Here is a 20,513-nt window from a genome sequence, read left to right as displayed (position 1 = left end):
ATTTTAGTGCTTGTGACTAATCAACCTGACGTGGAATTACGTTCTGAGATGCGAGGTATTTGAGACAAAGCCCGTGTAAGAGAGTTAGAAAATTCCTTTTTGTGATAGTATAAAATATTAATTGAGGGCAAAAATTTCCCTAAATTAACATTCTATCTCGCGTCTCGGAACGTATTTCTACGTCAGGGCGATTAATCACAAGTACTAATTTAATTATTCATGGTTTCAAGTAGTGGTTCTTTGGGTTTCAAATTCTCTACAAGGAAAAATTCGGTGGGCTTGTTTGTGGTCAATTAGTTTATTTTATATCTGTTTGTGGTGTATCACAAGGGGGAAAATTAAATTTTATCATTCATTAAATGCAAAGGAGGTTTCATCATTATTAAAAATACATTTTATTATTTCTAACTTGCTGCTGTTAGAAGCAGAGGTATTTAGAAAAAGTTCTTCGGACAGTTCAACATGTACTCCAAGAGCTTAACATTGATAATTGTGAATTTAGCACTTGTTATTTTCACAATGGCCACCTTCATTATGTTTCTAGTATTTATCTACAAACAGGTTCGTTAGTTTTAATTAAATACTTTTATATTCGGATGAATAATTTATTTTTCGCCCACCTTTCTATGTATAGGATGTGAGTGCGCAAACACTTCACAGCCTTCAGGGCGAAATGAAGGAATTGCGAACGTTTGTGGATTTGGCAAAAGCATCCACGAGTTTTAAAAATCTCAAAGAAGTATTGCTATTCAGTTTTAATCAATTTTATCTTATTTTTAACTCTTTGAAACATTTAGAAATCGCTGCAAACTCTGTGCCCAAAAGCATGTAAGTTTATTCTAACTTCTAACATATCAAATACCTCAATAAAATAATAATCTACACTATAGATTCGAGAAATTTGACGCTTCTGCCAAACGGTGATTATTATTTCATAAGCAAGGATGATGAAGTGAGTAATTTTTAAGTTCTAAATTTAATAATAATAAATAATGATTGTTTTTAGCTCAACTGGATGGATTCCAAAGCATTCTGCTATGAAAATGAAATGGAACTTGTGAATATCAAGTCGGAAAATGAAATGACTATGCTTTGGGTGGTGGCAAAGGAAATCAACACAAGTAAGAAAGAGAAAAAATAGCAAGAAAGTCTTATTCTCTAACTTTCAAATCTGCAGACTGGTGGTGGGTTTCCGCCTCCAACGTAGGCAGACCCGGCGAACAATACACTTGGTCTGATGGTCGCGAATTGCCAGAAAACAGCAGTTGGTGGGATAAGATTAGTACAACGACTGCTGAGCCAGACAGCATTAAGCCAAACTTGGAGACTTGCGTTGATCTTCGTTTCGGAAAATTGTTAGATTTCAGATGTACTCCAGAGCAGCATTTCATATGCAAGGTGCAGTCAAAATGCATCTAACTGGAGTTAAATTGAATTAAGTTGTTGGAAACAAATTATGCTATTTTCCTTTTTAAGCAAACATTTTATCGAGTATAGAAGTTTTATAATATTATGCATAGTAAATTGATTTTTTTTTTTTTTTTTAAATTCAACTCATTTATCTTCAAAATTTTTTATGTAATGTTATCCTACATACTTTTTCCTCAACAAAAATAAGTAATTTTCTGTTTTACAGAGGTATTTGTAGTAACAAAATACTTTTTTGATACGCAATTTAATTAAATTTCTTATAAATATTTGTAGGTAAATAATTAATTAATATTTAATAACCTCCGAAAATGAAATTTTACTAACAATTATAAAGGAGATTTACAAAGAATTCTTCAAATTCTCTAAAAATAATTGCTTATCAGTAAATATTGTAGTGCAATCACATTAATAAATTTGTAAAACCGTACATAGTGTGAATTATAATTAAGTGCTGGGAATAATTTGTAACAGTAGAATTTACGTTTCAAAATTTCCAATATCCATTTTTTAATGAGTCATTCTGTACAACCCTTTAATAAAATTAGCTCTCATAGGCCTCACAAGTATTTAAAGCTTGATGTTTCAACTTTCAACACATTTTATATGAAGCAATAATTTATAATATAATACATGGAAATGTACGAAAGCAGCCAAAATTTTTATAAACTTGAGCGAATCTAGGGAGAATTCATTTTTCTGAATAGTAAGCAACCCGCAGCTTCTTGCAGACACGCAGGTTGCATATATTGCTGCATTAGCTTATTGTAAGAAATATTAAAGATTTCTTTTTTAATTCTAATGCTTGACTTTAATTTTGAATGAGAATTGAGAATTCTTTTCAATAACATTATTATTTGTTCATAGAAAGTTGCATAAAAAATTTTCTGATAATATAATTTAAAATACTCTTGGTAAAGGCGTGGCTGATTTTGAGAACTTTCACCAAGCCATTGACCCAGATTTTTCTGATCAAAATTGAAGTCAACTTCTCATGGCAAATAAGTACCTATGGTGTAGCGGTTATCACATCTGCCTAACACGCAGATGGTCCCAGGTTCGATCCCTGGTAGGTACAACTTTTTTCTAAAATTTTATAAAACACAAAAGAAGGAAAGAGTAATTTAGAAAATATCAGCATCATTTTAAAATACTGTGAAAAGGAAATTTAGCCTTGCTGTGGCTAGTGTGGTTATATGAATATTTAATAACTTGATAAATCATATCTCGTACATATAAATAAAATAAATGCATATATGACTGTGTTATTATTTTATCAAATATCCTTTGGTTGAAGCAAGCGGTTAATATTTCAAGTTTTCGCAGTCACTTCAAAATGTTCAAGTGGTACAGATTAGCAATTTCGTTGCACATTATTTTCACAGTTACCACGCTCATTACGTTTTTATTCTTCGTCTACAAACAGGTTAATTAATAGCTATACATTTTGGCTCAAAATTTTTTAATTCGCCAATATTTTGAAGGATTTGAGGTCTCAAGCAGTGGACGGACTTTTTTTAAAAGTGGAGGAACTGGAAGTGCTTTTGCATGCAACAAATACTGAGCTGGAAAAAGCGACCAAGAGTTTCAACAATCTCAAAATAGTATAATCTCTTAATTGAAAATTAAATACACTATTAATTATTAATTTTACTTGAAAACCCAATTTTCTTAACAAAATTTAGAAATCCCTTCAAATCCTGTGCCCAAAAGCGTGTAAGTTTATTAATAATACTAAAATAACAATTTTTTAATAAAATAATATTTGATGCAACTTTAGATTCAAAAAATTTGACGCTTTTGCCTGATGGGGAATTTTATTACTTAGGCGATGAGGAAGTGAGACAATTATTACAGAACTATTTAAAATTTTATGAAATGAACATAAAATTGTTTTTAGTTTAATTGGACGAGATCCAAAGCATTCTGCGATGAAAATGATATGGAACTTGTGAATATCAAGTCGGAAAATGAAATTACTATGCTTTGGGCGGTGGCAAAGGAAATCAGCTTGGGTAAGGAAGAATAATGATTTGCTTATAAGAATTTTTTAATCGGAATATACAATCCGCAGACTGGTGGTGGGTTTCCGCCTCCAACGTAGGCAGACCCGGCGGACAATATGCTTGGTCTGATGGTCGCGAATTGCCAAACAACAGCAGTTGGTGGGACAAGGAGAACAACCAGCCAGATTCTGTTCAATCCAAAAAGGAGTTCTGTGTTGACTTTCGTGACGGAAAATTGTATGATTACAAGTGCGATAAAGATCTGCACTTCATTTGCAAGGTGAAGTCGAAATGCATGTAATTAAATTCAAAACCGGGTGGAAAATCATATAATATGCACCAAATTCTTCAGTAAAAGTAATTTTATTCAATTTTAGATCATTTTAAACTGTGTAATTTTATATTAAAAATAATATAAAGTGTGTTCTTCTACTAAAAAATTCAATTTTTATGTTTCTAGTATTATTCTCTCCTTTTATAAATTATGTAAAAGATATATTAAAACTGTAATTTATTCAATTTATGAAACTATGTAATTGAAATTTTTTGTTTCCATTGTGGATTTTTCGTTACTTTTATCGTGTACAGTTAGTTATTCAGTATTTGGGCTACTGAATGCCAAAATGATTTATCAATAAATAATAAATATGGTGTTGCACATAAATTAACCTACTGCGGAAAGAAAAAATATATGACGAAAAAAATACATTTGTTAACAATTCACAAATTTAATGAGAGCACACCAGAGAGCACATATAGTTTATTAATATTATTGTGAATAAAAAATTGAAAAGTTAATTATTAAGCCATCATTTTACTAAAACGAAAATTTTATCAAAAGAAGATTTAGTACAATTTTGGTAATTTACAGGTTATTTAATTAAATAAATACAGAAAATTTGAGCATTTTACAAGTTAATTTTGCGGTGTTAAAATTTAATATTGTTATTGGCGGTTATTACTTGTTCTTCACAAATCCTTCAAGTTTTATATAGTTTCACAAAAATATGACGGTATAGTCTATGAAAAATTAAGGTTCTATTTCTGCCTGGTTAGTCAGCAACCCGCAGCTTTCTAAGGACGCGCATGTTGCATACCATAACATTTACAGACATCATACATTATGTAAAAGATTAATAATATTTTTAATTTTACACTTTTATTTGAAATTCTTGATTTTCATTTTGAATGATAATTCGGATAATTCCATTCAATATCTTATCATAAGTGCATAAAAATTTTAATAAAATTTCCCTGGAATATATTATATAAAAAAAATTTATAAAGGCGTGGCTGATAATGAGCTTTCACCGTGGTTGACCCACATTGGCATGATTTTCTCGATCAAAAGCCGAGATCACTTGAGCAGTCAAATAAGTACCTATGGTGTAGCGGTTATCACATCTGCCTAACACGCAGATGGTCCCAGGTTCGATCCCTGGTAGGTACATCTTTTTCAAAAACTGAAAACAAAATTACAAAAAATAATAGTGCCGAACGATTATTTTTTTTAAATTTATCGCTTTCTTTAATTATATTCAAGTTTCACTTTGTTGCCGACTCGAGCTGGTGATAAATAATAAGGAAGAATAATATTCGAGCAAACAACACTGCTTTCTGATTAGATAAAAATTAACCATCAAAGACTAAAATAACAAAACAGTCTCGGCAAGTGCAAGGCCACTTTCTGCGAACTTGACTTTGAATAGTCCTATCACGATTGCTCCTTATCTAACGTTTCTTCGTGTGTAATTAGGCTCATTATTTGATAAATGTTAAAAATCTTTTTACCAAACAAAATAAAAATTATTCTAGAGCACATCATTAAATCATGTGCGTATTACGCTAACTAATGATGTGTTTGAAAAATATCCAATAACGAGAAGCAGATAATTATAACGTCAACGGAACCAATTATATTATTATTTCATCCGCAGCGAGTGCATCACTCGAGAAAGTGCACTCTGCGATATTCTGTTCCTTCAATCATCCGATTCTAATATTAGAAATAAAAATGGAATTTTGCTTCCGTTTTTGGTTTTTACTAAGCGTTGCTGCAACAGCTTCTTTTGGAAAAGTAAAAAATCCATTTTTTTTTTTTATAATTGAAATTTTATATTTTTAACAATTTTAAAAGGAATCGCGAACGCATGATAATGACGCGGTCACAGAATTTGCGACGTCCAACCCACATTTACTCGGCGCCATTCAAAACGTGAGTTGAAAACTTTATTCTTGTATTTTTATTGATATCCATGTAAATTCCTACACGTCCAGATTGTGCAGTCTGGGAATGACATAATCTCCGACTTCCTCACCACCTTAGTTTCAGAAAGTAGAGACAACTTCAGGTAATTTCATTAAATTCGATCCCTTTTTTTTAGTTTTTATTTTTTTTTCAGGACAACTCATACGCTGATCAACGCGTTAGACAGAAAAATTTCCAAGGTGAGCGTTTTAATTTTGCAGAGCAAAGATTTATTAAAGAGAAAATTATTCAGCACCAAACGACCACGATGGAGGTTCTGCAAAACATTTTGAATCGAATGAGGCAGAGTGAAAGCGAAATCACGTTTGGAGGGAAATTGGTCAAACCAGAAAATTCAAATAATTTCAATACTTCTTCGACGACAGAGGTTTAATTTAACAGATCATTCTTAAAATAAAGTGATACTTTTATTTTAGGCCACCAATGCAGAGGAGGAGGAAAAGGTTTTGGAGGAAGAGAAGATAATTAATTGTAAATTTATATTAATTAATTCGATGTACACATTATTTATATTTTTTTTTTAATCCGAATTTATAGTTTCGACCCCACAAGTTCTAACTGATGAGGAAAAGTACTACATCAGCAATACAGAAGTAAGTTTACGTTTAAATAATTTAGATTCCGGATTTTTAACTGAAGTTAATATCAAATTAATGCTCCATCACAAATATTTGTCCAAATATTTACCATTTTACTCTCTGACAAAAAAATATATTCACTACATAATTTTTTGTTTAAAAATGAAATTCACTAAATCTTTAAGAAATTAATAAAAAAATATTAATCAACTTAGAATTACGATATGACAGGCTTTTTAATAACGTTGAAGATTCGCTTATGAACACATATGATCTTCCATCAGAAGTAAAGGACATCATCTGTGTTATAATTCGCACAACGAAACTGATTCATAAGCAGCGAGAGCAGCTCACATTTTTCCAGCGTACGTTCTCTCCTGACAGATTCGGGTTTTCTCGCCAAATATGAAACTGTCTGGCCAAGAAGTGTTGACTTGCAAAAATATCAGTTGCAAATTTGCAGAGAGTTCTGACCTTAAAATTGATGGTCAATGTTAGCTCTAATTTGAATATTACTGTGAGCGGCGCGTGAATTAATTTGCAGGGATTCAAATGGGCCGCGGCTCAGGAGTTCTGCGCCTCGCACAACTGGACTCTGGCCAGCCCCAAGACGGTCGATGAGCTCGCTCTCATTTGGCGCCTCGCTCCTCATAAAGGTCACAAATTTTGTTGTTTTCTATTTTCAATTTTTTATTCAATTAAATTTTTTGTTCGAGGTCAAATTTAAATTTCCGGATAACAACCAAATGTGAACTTTTTTTTCATTATTATAAATAAATTGCAACAAAATATAATAACAACATGTTTAGATGGGTGGTACTGGACGTCTGCATCGGACGATGGACATTTACCAGGACGTTTCTATTGGATGGACAGCACGGCCGAGGTGGAGCTGGAATTGTGGGCCACTGGTCAACCTGACGGATTCGCAAATGAATATTCTTCGTGCGCCGCTCTCAACGACGAGAAACTTTTTGACCTTGACTGCTCTTACTCCAATTACTTTATTTGTCAAAAGTTTTGAAGGATTTTTTTATTTTATTTCCATTAGAAAAAATTGATAATTTTATTCTTGAGAGCTGATGAAATAAAATAAGCGTTTTATCGCTCGTAATTAATTGGAACGCTGCTGTGTTTTATTGAGGGTCGCGAGTTCAAAGATTGGAATGTGGAAATTATTATTGAGAATCACTGTGGGATTTGTTTTTTGTATATACGTAGGAAGTGCGACAAAACAATAGTCGAGGCGATATAAGGATGAGTTTGCCATTGAGAAAGGCAATTGCATTATTTTCTTTTCTGGCGCAGTTTCTTAGCGATTTTCGAAATGTACAGTTTATTTCTTGCGGTCACTCTCCTTGGCAGTATTATCAGCACACACGCCTCTCCCACAGTGAGTTGAATTTATTTATATCACATAATTTTATTCTTGCATTAAAAATTGCAGCCTATTGCGGAGAATGAAAATGTGGCGGCTCAAAAGTATTTAGCGAAAATTCACGCCCAGCTGGCGGATTATTTCAGGTTTTGAAATTTATTCTTGACAGTCAGGAAGTAGTAAAGCTTTAAATTTTTGCAGGACGATTGAAAACTACTTTATATCCGTTCTGACAGTTGGAAATCAGGTGGGACGCACTAATTTATTGCTTTAAGAATTGAAAATTATATCAATAAAAATTGCAGAGACTGAATAAAGTGGACGAGAAACTTGACAAAATTTTAAATATCTTGAACCAATTAGAGCTAAATAATGGTGCACCGTCAAAAATGCAGAGAGTTTCGCAAGAAAGCAGTCTTATGATTCCAGAAGATATACAGGTTTGTCACTTTAATGATTTTTTATTATTATAATTATGCAGAGCATTTAAATTTTTATCCAAGCCTGCTGCTTTGGTACCCGTTCAAGAAAATTCACAACCGGCCAGCACTTCCACAACTGCAAAAGGTTTGCTGTTTTTTCAACCTTTTTATAAATACAATTTTTAAACACCTCATTTAAAACCTCATAAATCGTTAAATAAATATTCAAATATAAATTAAATCATCTCAAAATTATTTCCAAAACGTTTTTTAGCCTAAAATTAAATGATGTGTCTAAATTATTCTTTCGTTTCCTTTTTAGCCATCGACTTAAAAAAGCAGCCAGAAGAACCAGAGTATTTTTTACCAGAAGCCAAGGAGGTCAATCTTAATTATTTTTTCAGCCAAGATATGGTAACGATGATGATTACGGTTGAAATCACGTTTTACAAACTAATTTTTAAATCAATGTAAATTGTGCAGAAAAATTGGTTTGCGGCAGAGGAATTTTGCGACTCCCTAAATTGGACATTAGCGTCTATCAACTCGGACGCTGAAGTTCAGCTTCTCTGGAAACTGATGCCTCATAATGGTTTGAGATACTTAAAATTTTAATAGGCTAAAGTAAAAATATAGTTGCAAGTTACCCCCTCAATACTTCATTTTCCGTGGTTGAATTTTTCTGGTTTTTATATTGTTGATCTGGATCTATTTATGCGGAAAGTAGATAAGTTAATTTTTATTTAATAGATTATTTAATTTGAGACACTTAACAACAAAAATTTAAATTCTCTTTGCATTTCAGAAACGATGCAAAATGAAATTGTTTATTTAACACTGTGACGATTGTGTTCAATTTCAATTTTAATCTAACAATAAGCATATTATTATTGCGCACTGCTTCTCTATCACATGAATTCATGAGTTTTTTGCTACTTGGATCTATAATGTTATGGGACTGGAAGGGGTATTGAAGCAAAAATAACTGACCTTCGAAGCTAATCAATTCCTCTTAGTTGGAATTTCCAAATTCCATATTTTTAATGACGTCAATTTGGCCGACCAAAAGTAATCCTGCAATTTTTTTTTAGATGAGTGTTACTGGACTGGGGCAAGTGACATCGGGTACGAGCCTGGCGACTACCACTGGTCGGCAAGTTTCGCGGGCGAACCCGGCGGACGAGTGTCCAAAGGCCTGTGGGGCGTCGGACAGCCCAACGACTTCGGCAAGGACAAGTCGACGTGCGTGGTGATTTGCGGTAAGAGGCTGTTCGACTTCTCCTGCCTCGACTCGGACAACTATTTCATCTGCAAAAATGCCGACTGATTGCGGTCTGTTTGGTCAAATTGCTTTGAGAGAAACAATAAATATATAATTTTCGTTGCAACACTCTGATGTATTTTTTCTCGCTCAAGAAGGTCATCCAAGACGCACGTATAAATTATTTACATATTCTGCGTTCAGCAATTAAAATAGATATATTGATCATCTTCAATTCAAATTCAGGCGCTTCTCGCTTACAGCATTGACTTAATTCGTCTCTCTAGACATGATTTATTTATATATATTTCTTCGGATTTCTCTTCTAGAAATTCAATTTATTCCCCTACTCTTAAAAAAAATTTTAGATGAGCCTCCGTGGAGGATTCCAGAATCAGACAAACAATACCAGATTGCCTCTTTTTTTAAATGGGAAAAAAATTGAATGGAAATGTTTTCGTTTATTTGGCCCACAGGAATCCAGTCGCGGGAGGAGAGGTCAATGTTTCTTCTTCCTCCTGCGCATCACCTCAGGGTAGGACCTTCCCCGAATCGGCCAACAAAGAGCAAAGGTGCTTTTCATGCGCAAATCAGCTGGAAAATTAAGGAAGAGTCGTTTCTTTTTTTAAGTTACATAAACAGGAAAAAAGGTGCAAGACGCACGTCATTCATAGGGGGTGGATGGATAGAAAAAAAACGGTATATATTTTCAAGAGCGCACGCATGAAAAAAAAGTAAATCGCATTACTTGCGCTTGCTATTATTTTTTTGTCAACTTTTACACCTCAGCGCGGACACGTGTCGCGCGCGCGTGTGCTGGAATTTTTTTATTCACACGGTTGCTTGCGCGATTCGGGGAAATTTTCCACTTGGGTGGTGCTGTGAGGGATTAGTTCTGCTGCGGTCATCTTTCTTTGCCGAAACGATCTCGCACCCCCAACTTGTTTGCACCGAAATTCTCAACGCATTAAGTTTCACATCCGCCTTAAGCTCATTTCAATTGTTGTCCGTGAGGAATGTTGAGGAGCATTATTAGATTTCTGTTACTGTGCAATTTTAAATGTAACGTTAATTTAAAAAAAAAATATTAAAATTTTTGTCCAACATTTATAACAAATTACCTCGAATAATTCAGTTTTATTTCAGAACATTTTTAAAAATCATACAGATGAGATGCCGGTCTTTACTTTTTTTCATTATTTTCGTCTACGATCCACATTAAGGCGGCTTCAGGGGTCCGACGAAGACCTTTAAAGGAGGCGCCGCCCCCGCACTGGAGGGGCTCTCGGGAGAGAAAAGCCGGCGACGTGCTTTTCGATCATCAGTCGCGCGCTCACTCTTCGCACCGCAGCACACCGGAACGCGCGCACACCCAAAAACACGCAACATGCTCAGCAAGGTGCTGGCCATGTCGTGCCCCCGCGGGGGCTGCACGGCCCCTGGCCAACGCATCCTACCCAGACGGATGCAGGCGACCGTCTCTCACACGGCAGCGATCAGGTGAGCTACATTTGTAATTCAATATTATTTAAAAATTTTGGTAAAAATTTAATTTAATTTTGATCATTGATTGACTGATCATTCTAGAAGTGATCAAAATTACCATAATTGTTTTAATTGAGTCGAAAATTAATAACAAAATATTTACCTTAGTTATAAAGTTAATTCACAAATTATATTATTTTTTTATTTATTTAAATTCATTACGTAATTTCCATCATATTTAAGAAAAGGGTTGATGCTTCTAGAATACCAGTCCAAATTTTTAATAAAAAAAATAAATTTTTATTAATTTATTTTTCAATTTTGTCTTGTCATTTATTATTATTTTTTTTTTAAATTTCCCATCTCCAACGCATTCCAAAATAAAAATGAAGAATTTGAAAAAAAAATCTTTAAGCCTTGGTAGGTAACTTTATACACCTCTAAACCAGAATCAGGGCCGTCAACTTCCGATACCTGCATAAAAATAAAATAAATACGAGTCGCGGTCTTACGAAGTGCATTTCATTTCAATTTTTTTTCTGCACCTCTCCTTGCTGCACCTGAAATTATTGCGTCTCAAAATCGCGATGTTGAAAATTGCAGGGAGGCGAGCGAGCGCGAGGAGGTGGTGCGTGAGGCGCCGTCGCCACGCGGCCTGCCCTTGGTGGGCACCACCCTTTCGCTGTGGCTGCGAGGGTCGGCCGCCCAGCTGCACAGGTACGTCGACCTGCGGCACGCGCAACTCGGTCCTGTGTACCGCGAGGCCATCGGACCTGTGGACGCCTACTTCGTGGCCGACCCATTGGAGATGCGCCGCGTCTTCCAGCTCGAGGGCAAACACCCCCGCAACCTGTTGCCGGACGCTTGGATCCTCTACAACCAGCTGTACGGATGCAAACGAGGACTGCTCTTTATGTGAGTAAAAATTTCTCCATTTTTTGCTTTTTAGTGTTAGATTTTGAGATAGCATAAGGAAGTGTGCGAGTATTTTAGAAAAATTCAATGAAAGTTTAAACAATAAAGGAGAATAATCAAATTAGTTTTACTAATTAAAAGTAACCGAGATCATAAAAAAAGCTTTAAATAAATTAATGCGATGAAAAGAAGTAAATTTTTTATCAAACAGAGATAAAAATATTATCTCATTTTAATAAATTTCAAAACAATTTAGAAGTAAATATTAAATTTTTTTAAATATTAAGAATTTTACTAACAAATAAACGAGTTTTTCTGCTCATAAAAATCTTCTTTAATTTGCACATTTTATATGCGCAAGTTATAAAAATGCATATCTTATACTTTATTCTTTTTCTTCGAACCGCAGATGATTATAACATTTTAACGCCTCTCCCTACGCTGCGGTCTTTGTTCAGTCCGCGGAATTCGCTGACACGGGTCTATAATAAGAAAAATTGACCTTTAGAACAACATTTGCTTGTGAATCATCAATTTTGCACCACGCAAGTCGAAGGAAAAATAAAGGTCTTCCTAACGCGCAGCGATAAATTTCGCCTCTCTGATAAGACATAAAAATATTTTATCTCCCGAACACAAAACAACCGAACCATAAAATGGAAATTTGGCCGGCGGCTCTCTTTTCAAGTCCAAGGGCAGCTCTTCCTTTTCATTCATTCTCCCGAAATATTTCGCTCCAGTTTTTTTTCTACCTGGCCGTGGCAAATCGCCTTTTTACCTTTTCATTATATACCTCTGCCGAGTTTTTTTTTTCACGTAATATTTACCTCCCCGTAGCAGAAAGGTAGAGAATTCTGCCGGTTTTGTTACATTTATTTCATTCACATTCGGACTTATTATTATATTGTGCTGGAAAAAGACGAGAGAGCGCATCTTTGGAATAACTAGAGGAGCCTGATTGCTTTTAAGCAGCGCATAAGTTACCCGCGGCAGCAGAGGTCGGTGCAAGGACTTTTCCAATCAACCATATATACTCCTCATTGTAATCAGCAGCTCCAAACACTCGTTTTTTCCGCGCTTGCAGCCAGGCAATGCAGCGACAGCGTTAAATTTTCATGACTCATCGACTGATGCGTACCCGAGACGGGTTTGTTTGCACGTAATTAAAAGAAAAACTAAGGAGTTGGACAATGTGCAATGTGACGAGAAGAGTGCAACTTAAATAGCTTAACTTGCACTTGATTACAAGAGATATACACTTTGTCATTTGACTTTCAGCAAGGGCCATGACTTGCAAAACTTACAAGGCGGTAAAAATGCTATTTAAAAAGTTTTTGATATTCTAAATTTGACCTTAGCAATTTAAGGGTATTTCTCTCAATTTGCATGAATTGATATTAAATATATTTTTTTTCTATCATAGTTTGCTAAATTTTTCTAATTATTTTCTTTTAATAAACAATTTTTACAATATTTTCTTCTAAATTTTATTTTAATTTGATTACATTATATTTTGAAAATAAATTTTTTTTTTCCTATAATTTTCCTATATTTTTAACGCAGCAAATGTTGATTGAAATTTCCAGCCCATGAAACCTGCCCTTACTAAACAAAAGCCTCTTGAACTCTTTCTCTGTCTCACACGGAAATTGTTCCCGTGCCCAATGAAAGTGACCTTGACCTGTGACCGAGACCGTCGTCTCCGTTGTCAAGGGCGCATATATCGTCGGCGCGGCTCTTCGTTAAAAATGATGTCACCCTTTCCGCCGAGATATGCTGCGGCTAAAGGGACAAACTTGTTTTTCGCCATCAGAACAGCAAATGCGGATTTTGATTTTTTCTTTTTCTTTTTGCCTATCTTTCGGTTATGATACTTAAAAATGCAGAGAGCCGATTTCCAAACAAGAATTTAGCGAGAGAGAGATGAAGCAGAGAATTTCTGGCTCGGGAATGAAAGCGGATCCACAGCGCAGAGAGCGGTTGCTTGCGAACGTTCACCTTTCTTTTTATGTATTCTTTCGCGCGCGGCCAACCAAGTTCATTCATCGTTGATATCAACAGACACCTTTTTCGCATGCTTAAAATGTGTTGGATTCGCAAGTCTCCTCATCTATTTGCTGTTGGTACAAGTAAGGTCAAGGACCTGATTTAAAAAAAAAAAATGGATTTATTTTTCTTAATAAAAAATGATAAGAGAGAGGAGGATCAAACTGTGAAAGGTTTTGTCAATATTTATTTGATTGGATTGGAAATGAATTTCTAAATTTGCTTTTATAGTTAAATTTGAATTAATTTAGTTCCAAGAAATTTATATCCGCTATACGGACAATATTGAATATTTTTCTTAAATCTTAAATACACCAAGGGGTTCAAATGAAATAATTAACCAAATAACTTACGACTATACCAAATACTTTTTAGATGCTTTAGCTGCTTCACACAAGCTAATTTTTTTTTAATAAAAGTCAGAATTGCGAGCATTTCTTTACAAAATTTAAATCAAAAGCTGATCCTAAAACATTGAAGAAATTTTTATTTATTTTTTCTGAAAACTTTTTATTTATTTTTATTTTTTTTTTCTTTCCATTTGTTGAGTCCCGTTAAGTCTGTGTCCTTTTCACCTCTCTTGCGAAGCCGCGGTGACTGCTTTTCGTCGCAACAGAAGTTTGCTTGATGCGCTCACAAATAACCCGGTCGTTCTGCAGCTTTCCAAGCGAAATCGGGACCATTATAAAATAAAAGAAGACAAACATTTATTTCCAGCTGCAGTTCGTTACAGCTGCATCCCGCAACTTCTTTGTTTTCTGGGAAACTCACACGAATTTACTTGAAAGGCTGAACCAATTTTTTTTTTTAATTTTTTATTTATTTGAATTCATTTTACGTTACCTTAATTGTTGTGTTTTTTTTTTAAAGTTTTTTTTGTCCACTTTAAAAACCCATAAACATGTTTGTGTGATTCTATTGCACGCGTGTCTCTCTGGGCCGCGGTCGAGGGGAGGAAAACTCTCCCTTTTGTTCGTACCTGAGATTGTTTACCTGAATCAAGGGTTGCGCCAGATGGGGTTTTTCTCGCTTTTATTCATTTCTTTTCATTTTTCGCCGCGCTCGCACGTGCTCTGCGCTTTTTGCTTGTTAGTCCCCGTGGCAGCTGCCGGCGAATAAATCGAATTGTGTAACCTTGGAAAATCTCACTTTTCAAAGGCGCGCGCGCGTGTGGATTTTCAAACCGACTGAGTGACCTCTCGGTCGAGATAGATACCAGATTATCACGAGAGAGCGAGAAAAAAGAATCGAAGAAAAAGGAAACGCGACTCGTGCTGCGGATACGAAAAAAGTTACGATCTTGAAAACGGAGAATCCCCGCGCAGACCTTGACCAAACGATCACACCATACAAAATTTACTCAAATTGCTCCTTTTGTTTGCAGCAGATATTATATCGAAAGTGTAAATAATGTAGGAGCTAATAGCTCAATTATTTTATCTGATTCTTCTGCCAAGAATTTTATGACTAATCATTTGCTTTATGCATTTAACAAATAAATACTTCCACTGTAAATAAGTTTTGCTGTTCACTTTTATTTCGTATTGTTAATTTAAAAATCAGCCGGAGCGAATTTGATGAACATTTATTTCCGTAATAACTATCATTTTTTTTTTTTTTTTGGTTAATTCCAACGAGATGTGACAAGATAGCTTTTGAATTATCGCAAATATTGATTATTATTTTTTAATAAACCATAAAAAAAATATTCAAAAATTTATTAATTAATTGTTTAATAGTTTGCAAAATATGATATTAGGTTTTGAAAATAAAATTAATAGCTAGAGATATTTGTTTGAACAAAAAATATGACAAAAAAATTAGGATTATAGCTTATTGACATGACCTGATCATTATGAAATTGACATTGTTATTGTGTCTGTTTTGGTAAATTTCAAACAAAGTGAAGGAAGTAAAAACTCAAGTTATATTTAATACAGAAGTTAAATGAGCAGATCTTACAATTAGTATGGCTTATTTTAGTTTTTAATATAATTTTGTTGTTTTTTATATAATTTTAGGGACGGCGAAGAATGGCTGCACTTTCGTCGCATCATGAACTCCATAATGCTGAAGGACGCCGACACTGGGATGGAGCAGCCGTGTCGCCAAGTGGCTGCCGACTTGGTTGCCGAGTGGAGCCAACACGCGCACCAACAAGTGCCGCGCCTCGAACAGGCGCTCTACCAGTGGTCAACAGAAGGTACGAAATTCATAGCGAAATTAGAATTTTTTCCCCAGTATATTAAAATAAAACCTTAATTTTTCAGTGCTAGTGGCCAATTTGGTCGGGGGAGATAAATTCGCGGAGCATTCCAGCGCCATCAGGAGGTTGCCGGGATTGCGGGGACTCAGCGAGCAAGTGCGGCAAGTGTTCTGCGAATCGTCAAAACTGTCCCTCCTACCTGCCAGGGTCGCCAGGGCAATCAGGTTGCCCGCATGGGCGAGGTTTGAGAGGGCTGTTGACCACGCTGTTCATGGAGGTTTGTATATTTTATGATCAAAATTTATTTTGATATATGAAGATTTAAAAAAGAAAAGAATAACATGGGAATTGGTTTTCCAATTAGATAGCTTTGATTTGAATCAGAAATTATTTCTAACAAGCAGATTTGCTACTGGTGGATTATTAAACTTAATTTTTTATTCCATAGATTCTAATCAAAAAGACTTGATATAATTTTATTTCTAAAAAAAGACAAATTCTCACGTGACTCTAATTTTTAATTAAAATTGAATTTTTGTTTTAGCTTCATCTTTGGTGCTCGATTTGCTGCCGTTTTCGCGCGGCGGCGACGGCATGTTGGAGCGCATGTTGGCGGCCGGAGTGGAATTGAGCGACACCGTCCGCATCGTCGCCGACCTGATCCTGGCCGCAGGGGACACAGTCAGTCTTCACAAACAACCTTAATCGAATTTGATTGTTAATGTGTCATTTGAATATGCAGAGTGCTGTGACGATGCAGTGGGTGCTGTATTTGCTGGCCAAGAACCCTGACGCGCAGGAACGGGCCGCGCAAGACCCGCAAATTTTGCGCGGCGTGGTCAAGGAGGCGATGCGACTCTACCCTGTGGCGCCTTTCCTCACCCGCATCCTCCCTGATGAGAGCAGACTCGCCGGCTACACCATCCCTGGTGGCGTAAGTAAATCTTGCTGTTAAAATTGTTACTGTGCACTACAAAAAAACTAATTTCTTATAATATAGAAAAATATTAATTTGATGAATTTTTTAATCTTATTTTTAGCCTGAAATAAAAATTTAGTCTAAAAAAAATTAAAATTTGAGTTAAAATTTTGTTATAATTAAACATCTAATATTTTTTATCGCTTGAAAATTAAATTTTACTGAAAGAGTTATTCTTATTTTGCAGAGTTTGGTTCTTTTATCATTGTACACAAGTGGACGCAGCGCCGCAAACTTCCCCGACCCTTCGCGCTTTTGGCCTGAGCGGTGGTCTCGCGAAAATTCATCGGGAGGTCTCCTCGGGGTCAATCACGCCTCCGCATCCATCCCCTTTGGTCTCGGCGCCCGCTCCTGCATTGGACGCAAACTTGCAGACATTCAACTCACCCAACTTATTTCACAAGTAATTTTTTTCATAAAATTCGCTATTGGTATATTTTAAATAAAAAATTGCCTTTTGCAGTTATTGGCCGGATTTAGGATTGAATTGGTGGAACCAGAAAAAGAGGTGGACATGGTTTTGAGGCTGGTCAGTGTGCCCAATCACCCACTCAAATTGAAGTTGGTGCCCAGAAAGTGAACTGAGCAATTTTTTATGGTCACACAACCCGGTGCAAAAATACGCAAAAATGTTCTTTAGAGTACAAAAACGAGTCACTTTTCCAAATCTCGTCGTCAACTTAATTTTTGTTATGTGTACATGTTGTATTATTTTTAGAAAGGAAACCTATTATATATACGTATTATGTATGGAATTATTAAAATTTAAAATATAAATTTTAAAACAAGAATGGTTTATTTTCAATTCGTCCAAGCTCTAAAAAACAATAGAGCCTTTCAACCTTAGGTTTCTTTAACAGTTTATTTGCAACAGATGAAAAAAGCGTGAGAATTAATGATACAATTGAAATTTGAAATTATAAGTTATAAAAGCTGGAAATCCGAAATTTGTGAAAGCAGAACGCCCCCCTAGTGAAACAAACTGGTACTATAAATTATAAAAGTTTTCTATTTCCGTCTGAAGATGGCGCCTCCCGCCTCACGCTAGACTTTTCTGCTTTTGCAAGTTTTGCACTCTTTGCACGCAGGTTGGTGTTTTCTTTCAACTCTGCACTGAACTGACAACACTCCTTCAACCATGTGCGTTATTTGTTATCATTACTTTTAGCTTCGAATTGAAGAGAAACAAACTTTGGTACTTCACATACTTTTACTGCACTGCTTTGGTTCAATTAAGCCTCCAATTACTTTGAACACCTGTTTTTGTTGTGGTCCGGACCGTAACGTCTTTTAAAAGTTTTAATTTTGAATAGCGTTTGTTTGGTTTTTTCCCCAGAAGTGTAATTATCTGATTTTGACTGTCTTTTTCAGTGGCGATCGCCATGGGCAGTACCAATTCCCTTTCGAAAGCCACGGACTGGCGAGACGAGTGCCACAGTCTTCCAGAGCACCTTTGGTACATGTACGAAAAGAAAATTGGCACTGATCTACAAGTTGCAGTCATGAGTGATCACAAGCAACAGGTGAAAATCTTTGTGTGACTCTTGATTTTAATTAATTTTTAATTGTAATCAATTTTCACATTCCTAAAAGTAAAAGGTTTTTGAAATGTCTAGCAAATTTATTGGATTATTATTTTTATTCTATTTTTTAACATAATGCTATGCACTAATAAAAAAATCTTAAAAAAATTATTATGATTACATAGGTTTTTGAATGCCACAGAATGATCATGAGGAGGTTGTCTTTTGTCTTCGAGCCTCAGACAGATGGGGTGATGTTAATGTCTCTTGATGTGGGTGACATGGACCCTGAAATTTTCCTCACCATAATTAAGTAAAATATAATTAAATAGCAATAAATTTACACAGTTTCTAACAAATGTTTTTAATTCCTTCCAGATTTGCATACACAGACAAGATTGTCTTTAAATCCTTCAACGAAACCATCCCAATTCACAAAGTGGCTTCGAATTACCAAATGAATCAGTTGCGAAGAGAGTGTGAAAATTTCATGAAAAACAATGTGGACAAGCATAGTGTGTGGAGTCTCCTTAACTACTCCAATAAAGGACTGGACCTGACCATGTCGACAGATTCGGTAAATAGATTTGAATAAATTTGTGTACCATTCTCACAAAATACTTTTTAATCAAACATTGCAAATCATTCAAACAAAATTTTTTAACAATTCTTCTAATTGAAAATTGCTTTTTGACAGTTCCTGATCAAACAAACAAGTTCCTGCTTGCAATCACCAGAGTTTTTGTCCTGCAGCAGAGCAACTTTGGAATTATTGCTCAGCCAGCAAAAGATCAACGCCACTGAACTGCAGCTCATCCAAGCGGCTATAAAATGGACCCGGCACAAAAATGGCAACAAACCCTTCGAGCCTGAAACAGCTCAGCAGCTTCTTGGGCCTTGCTTTGGCCTTTTGCGATTTCTTTGTCTCACCCCTGCCAATTTTTCTATGTTCGTTGCTCAAAGTGGACTGATGTCAAAAGAGGATGCTCTTCTGGTGCTCATCAATTTGTCCGTCAAAGGCCAAGCCAAATTGCCAAGTTACGTCTGCAAGATTGACAAGCCAAGAAAAGCGCCCAATAAGAAAAACATTCAAGAAACAGATTCAAAAGAAGAGGAGGAACCGAGAGACAAATCATTGGTACCGCAAAACTCTTATTGCAATAATGATGCACTGAATGATGGGAAAAACGAAACTATCGCCTCAGAAGCAGAGTCATCGCCAACTGTACAGCAAGTTGAGTGCAACTCTAACCAAATTCCAGCAGTTGGGGCTGAACTGGCTGAAGCGGAACAAGAAGCTCCGAGCGCAAATAAAATATTGGCAAGTGAATGCGAGGTTTTCTTTGTCCGTCAAATAGAGCTCGAGTTTTCTCATTTGGCTCAAATCTACGAGTCCCCTACCTCAGTTGACGTGGACTTGCAGGTGTCCAAGACAGCCACATTGGTAGGATTCAGATTGGACACACAGGTCAAGAGGTCCGACACAATCAAGACTAACACCTATGAAGAAGCCATCAACATATCGGTGCATTGCTCAAAAAAACTGATCTGCAATCAGGTGTATGCAGGAATGGCCAATTATGGACCAAATAAGTACTTTGAAATTCGTTTTAAAAATAAGGGAACACTGGAAGCAGGCGTCTGGTATTTAGTCAAAGTGAGGTACAGCAAAGCTGGCTTTTATAGGAATAATTTGAGGCAAAATTTTGTCCAACAAGATGACGTCAAAGTCAGGTTTAGCAAGGATGACTACAGTGAGAGAGATGCTTACCCTATTGTAGCTGCTATTTTAAGCTTCTGATACAAATGCTATGGACAAATTTAACATTGACAATTGCAGCTTATTGGCATTACAAGTAATGTTTTTAAGATTTGTGACAGAAAATTTGAGGAATAAAAGAATAATAATATTTGTGAGTCTTTTTAATGCTTTCAATTTTTCACATTTCGCAAATAATAGAATTCATATTTATTCAATGACTGTATTAAAAAATCTTGTAAAGTAGATAAAAAAAAA

The 20,513-nt window shown here is 35.5% G+C and overlaps 6 protein-coding genes and 2 non-coding genes across 8 annotated transcripts; all 8 read left to right on the top strand.

Moving 5' to 3' along the window:
• The first annotated feature begins 288 nt into the window (after positions 1–288).
• LOC132200314 (lectin-like) lies at positions 289–1,549 on the top strand. Its single transcript, XM_059625696.1, has 6 exons — positions 289–561; positions 635–739; positions 798–828; positions 891–952; positions 1,007–1,121; positions 1,178–1,549. The coding sequence occupies exons 1-6, from the start codon at positions 463–465 to the stop codon at positions 1,417–1,419; spliced, it is 654 nt and encodes a 217-aa protein (XP_059481679.1). The 5' UTR covers positions 289–462; the 3' UTR covers positions 1,420–1,549.
• An 884-nt stretch (positions 1,550–2,433) lies between these two features.
• Trnav-aac (transfer RNA valine (anticodon AAC)) lies at positions 2,434–2,506 on the top strand. Its single transcript has one exon. It is a non-coding gene; the product is annotated as a tRNA-Val (tRNA).
• A 224-nt stretch (positions 2,507–2,730) lies between these two features.
• Positions 2,731–3,953, top strand: LOC132200315 (lectin-like). Its single transcript, XM_059625697.1, has 6 exons — positions 2,731–2,854; positions 2,913–3,032; positions 3,114–3,144; positions 3,209–3,267; positions 3,329–3,443; positions 3,503–3,953. The coding sequence occupies exons 1-6, from the start codon at positions 2,765–2,767 to the stop codon at positions 3,733–3,735; spliced, it is 648 nt and encodes a 215-aa protein (XP_059481680.1). The 5' UTR covers positions 2,731–2,764; the 3' UTR covers positions 3,736–3,953.
• An 858-nt stretch (positions 3,954–4,811) lies between these two features.
• Positions 4,812–4,884, top strand: Trnav-aac (transfer RNA valine (anticodon AAC)). Its single transcript has one exon. It is a non-coding gene; the product is annotated as a tRNA-Val (tRNA).
• A 381-nt stretch (positions 4,885–5,265) lies between these two features.
• Positions 5,266–7,405, top strand: LOC132200289 (uncharacterized). The gene is made up of 9 exons (XM_059625646.1): positions 5,266–5,511; positions 5,572–5,649; positions 5,712–5,785; positions 5,837–5,882; positions 5,936–6,070; positions 6,120–6,174; positions 6,241–6,296; positions 6,826–6,937; positions 7,091–7,405. The coding sequence occupies exons 1-9, from the start codon at positions 5,449–5,451 to the stop codon at positions 7,303–7,305; spliced, it is 834 nt and encodes a 277-aa protein (XP_059481629.1). The 5' UTR covers positions 5,266–5,448; the 3' UTR covers positions 7,306–7,405.
• A 99-nt stretch (positions 7,406–7,504) lies between these two features.
• On the top strand, positions 7,505–9,457 carry LOC132200290 (C-type lectin domain family 4 member F-like). The gene is made up of 8 exons (XM_059625647.1): positions 7,505–7,674; positions 7,729–7,805; positions 7,861–7,906; positions 7,965–8,099; positions 8,163–8,226; positions 8,404–8,495; positions 8,565–8,673; positions 9,173–9,457. The coding sequence occupies exons 1-8, from the start codon at positions 7,609–7,611 to the stop codon at positions 9,406–9,408; spliced, it is 825 nt and encodes a 274-aa protein (XP_059481630.1). The 5' UTR covers positions 7,505–7,608; the 3' UTR covers positions 9,409–9,457.
• Positions 9,458–10,653: 1,196 nt separating this feature from the next.
• LOC132199706 (cytochrome P450 315a1, mitochondrial) lies at positions 10,654–17,764 on the top strand. Its single transcript, XM_059624639.1, has 8 exons — positions 10,654–10,842; positions 11,431–11,742; positions 15,810–15,991; positions 16,059–16,271; positions 16,539–16,675; positions 16,737–16,928; positions 17,161–17,376; positions 17,437–17,764. The coding sequence occupies exons 1-8, from the start codon at positions 10,730–10,732 to the stop codon at positions 17,551–17,553; spliced, it is 1,482 nt and encodes a 493-aa protein (XP_059480622.1). The 5' UTR covers positions 10,654–10,729; the 3' UTR covers positions 17,554–17,764.
• Positions 17,765–18,205: 441 nt separating this feature from the next.
• LOC132199520 (BTB/POZ domain-containing protein 2-like) lies at positions 18,206–20,410 on the top strand. The gene is made up of 5 exons (XM_059624317.1): positions 18,206–18,244; positions 18,345–18,496; positions 18,682–18,809; positions 18,875–19,073; positions 19,194–20,410. Exons 2-5 carry the CDS (start codon positions 18,356–18,358, stop codon positions 20,295–20,297), a joined length of 1,572 nt encoding a protein of 523 aa, XP_059480300.1. The 5' UTR covers positions 18,206–18,244; positions 18,345–18,355; the 3' UTR covers positions 20,298–20,410.
• Positions 20,411–20,513: the final 103 nt, after the last annotated feature.

This window comes from Neocloeon triangulifer, unplaced genomic scaffold (genome assembly GCF_031216515.1).
Source record: "Neocloeon triangulifer isolate White Clay Creek 2 clone unplaced genomic scaffold, ASM3121651v1 ptg000014l, whole genome shotgun sequence".
Classification (NCBI taxonomy): domain Eukaryota; kingdom Metazoa; phylum Arthropoda; class Insecta; order Ephemeroptera; family Baetidae; genus Neocloeon; species Neocloeon triangulifer.
This window is presented reverse-complemented; position numbering and strand designations above follow the sequence as displayed.

What these genes read in the sequence shown, in the direction of transcription:
- LOC132199706 (XM_059624639.1), top strand. Translation starts at nt 10,730, where the DNA reads ATGCTCAGCAAGGTGCTGGCCATGTCGTGCCCCCGCGGGGGCTGCACG. An exon ending in AAACGAGGACTGCTCTTTAT is followed by an intron (nt 11,743 to 15,809) that starts GTGAGTAAAAAT and finishes ATATAATTTTAG; the next exon opens with GGACGGCGAAGAATGGCTGC. An exon ending in GCTACACCATCCCTGGTGGC is followed by an intron (nt 16,929 to 17,160) that starts GTAAGTAAATCT and finishes CTTATTTTGCAG; the next exon opens with AGTTTGGTTCTTTTATCATT.
- LOC132200289 (XM_059625646.1), top strand. Translation starts at nt 5,449, where the DNA reads ATGGAATTTTGCTTCCGTTTTTGGTTTTTACTAAGCGTTGCTGCAACA. An exon ending in CAACAGCTTCTTTTGGAAAA is followed by an intron (nt 5,512 to 5,571) that starts GTAAAAAATCCA and finishes CAATTTTAAAAG; the next exon opens with GAATCGCGAACGCATGATAA. An exon ending in GCGCCTCGCTCCTCATAAAG is followed by an intron (nt 6,938 to 7,090) that starts GTCACAAATTTT and finishes CAACATGTTTAG; the next exon opens with ATGGGTGGTACTGGACGTCT.
- LOC132200314 (XM_059625696.1), top strand. Translation starts at nt 463, where the DNA reads ATGTACTCCAAGAGCTTAACATTGATAATTGTGAATTTAGCACTTGTT. An exon ending in TCATAAGCAAGGATGATGAA is followed by an intron (nt 953 to 1,006) that starts GTGAGTAATTTT and finishes GATTGTTTTTAG; the next exon opens with CTCAACTGGATGGATTCCAA. An exon ending in GGCAAAGGAAATCAACACAA is followed by an intron (nt 1,122 to 1,177) that starts GTAAGAAAGAGA and finishes TCAAATCTGCAG; the next exon opens with ACTGGTGGTGGGTTTCCGCC.
- LOC132200290 (XM_059625647.1), top strand. Translation starts at nt 7,609, where the DNA reads ATGTACAGTTTATTTCTTGCGGTCACTCTCCTTGGCAGTATTATCAGC. An exon ending in TTCTGACAGTTGGAAATCAG is followed by an intron (nt 7,907 to 7,964) that starts GTGGGACGCACT and finishes TAAAAATTGCAG; the next exon opens with AGACTGAATAAAGTGGACGA. An exon ending in ATTTTTTCAGCCAAGATATG is followed by an intron (nt 8,496 to 8,564) that starts GTAACGATGATG and finishes TAAATTGTGCAG; the next exon opens with AAAAATTGGTTTGCGGCAGA.
- LOC132200315 (XM_059625697.1), top strand. Translation starts at nt 2,765, where the DNA reads ATGTTCAAGTGGTACAGATTAGCAATTTCGTTGCACATTATTTTCACA. An exon ending in GTTTCAACAATCTCAAAATA is followed by an intron (nt 3,033 to 3,113) that starts GTATAATCTCTT and finishes AACAAAATTTAG; the next exon opens with AAATCCCTTCAAATCCTGTG. An exon ending in AATCCTGTGCCCAAAAGCGT is followed by an intron (nt 3,145 to 3,208) that starts GTAAGTTTATTA and finishes ATGCAACTTTAG; the next exon opens with ATTCAAAAAATTTGACGCTT.
- LOC132199520 (XM_059624317.1), top strand. Translation starts at nt 18,356, where the DNA reads ATGGGCAGTACCAATTCCCTTTCGAAAGCCACGGACTGGCGAGACGAG. An exon ending in TGAGTGATCACAAGCAACAG is followed by an intron (nt 18,497 to 18,681) that starts GTGAAAATCTTT and finishes ATGATTACATAG; the next exon opens with GTTTTTGAATGCCACAGAAT. An exon ending in TGACCATGTCGACAGATTCG is followed by an intron (nt 19,074 to 19,193) that starts GTAAATAGATTT and finishes GCTTTTTGACAG; the next exon opens with TTCCTGATCAAACAAACAAG.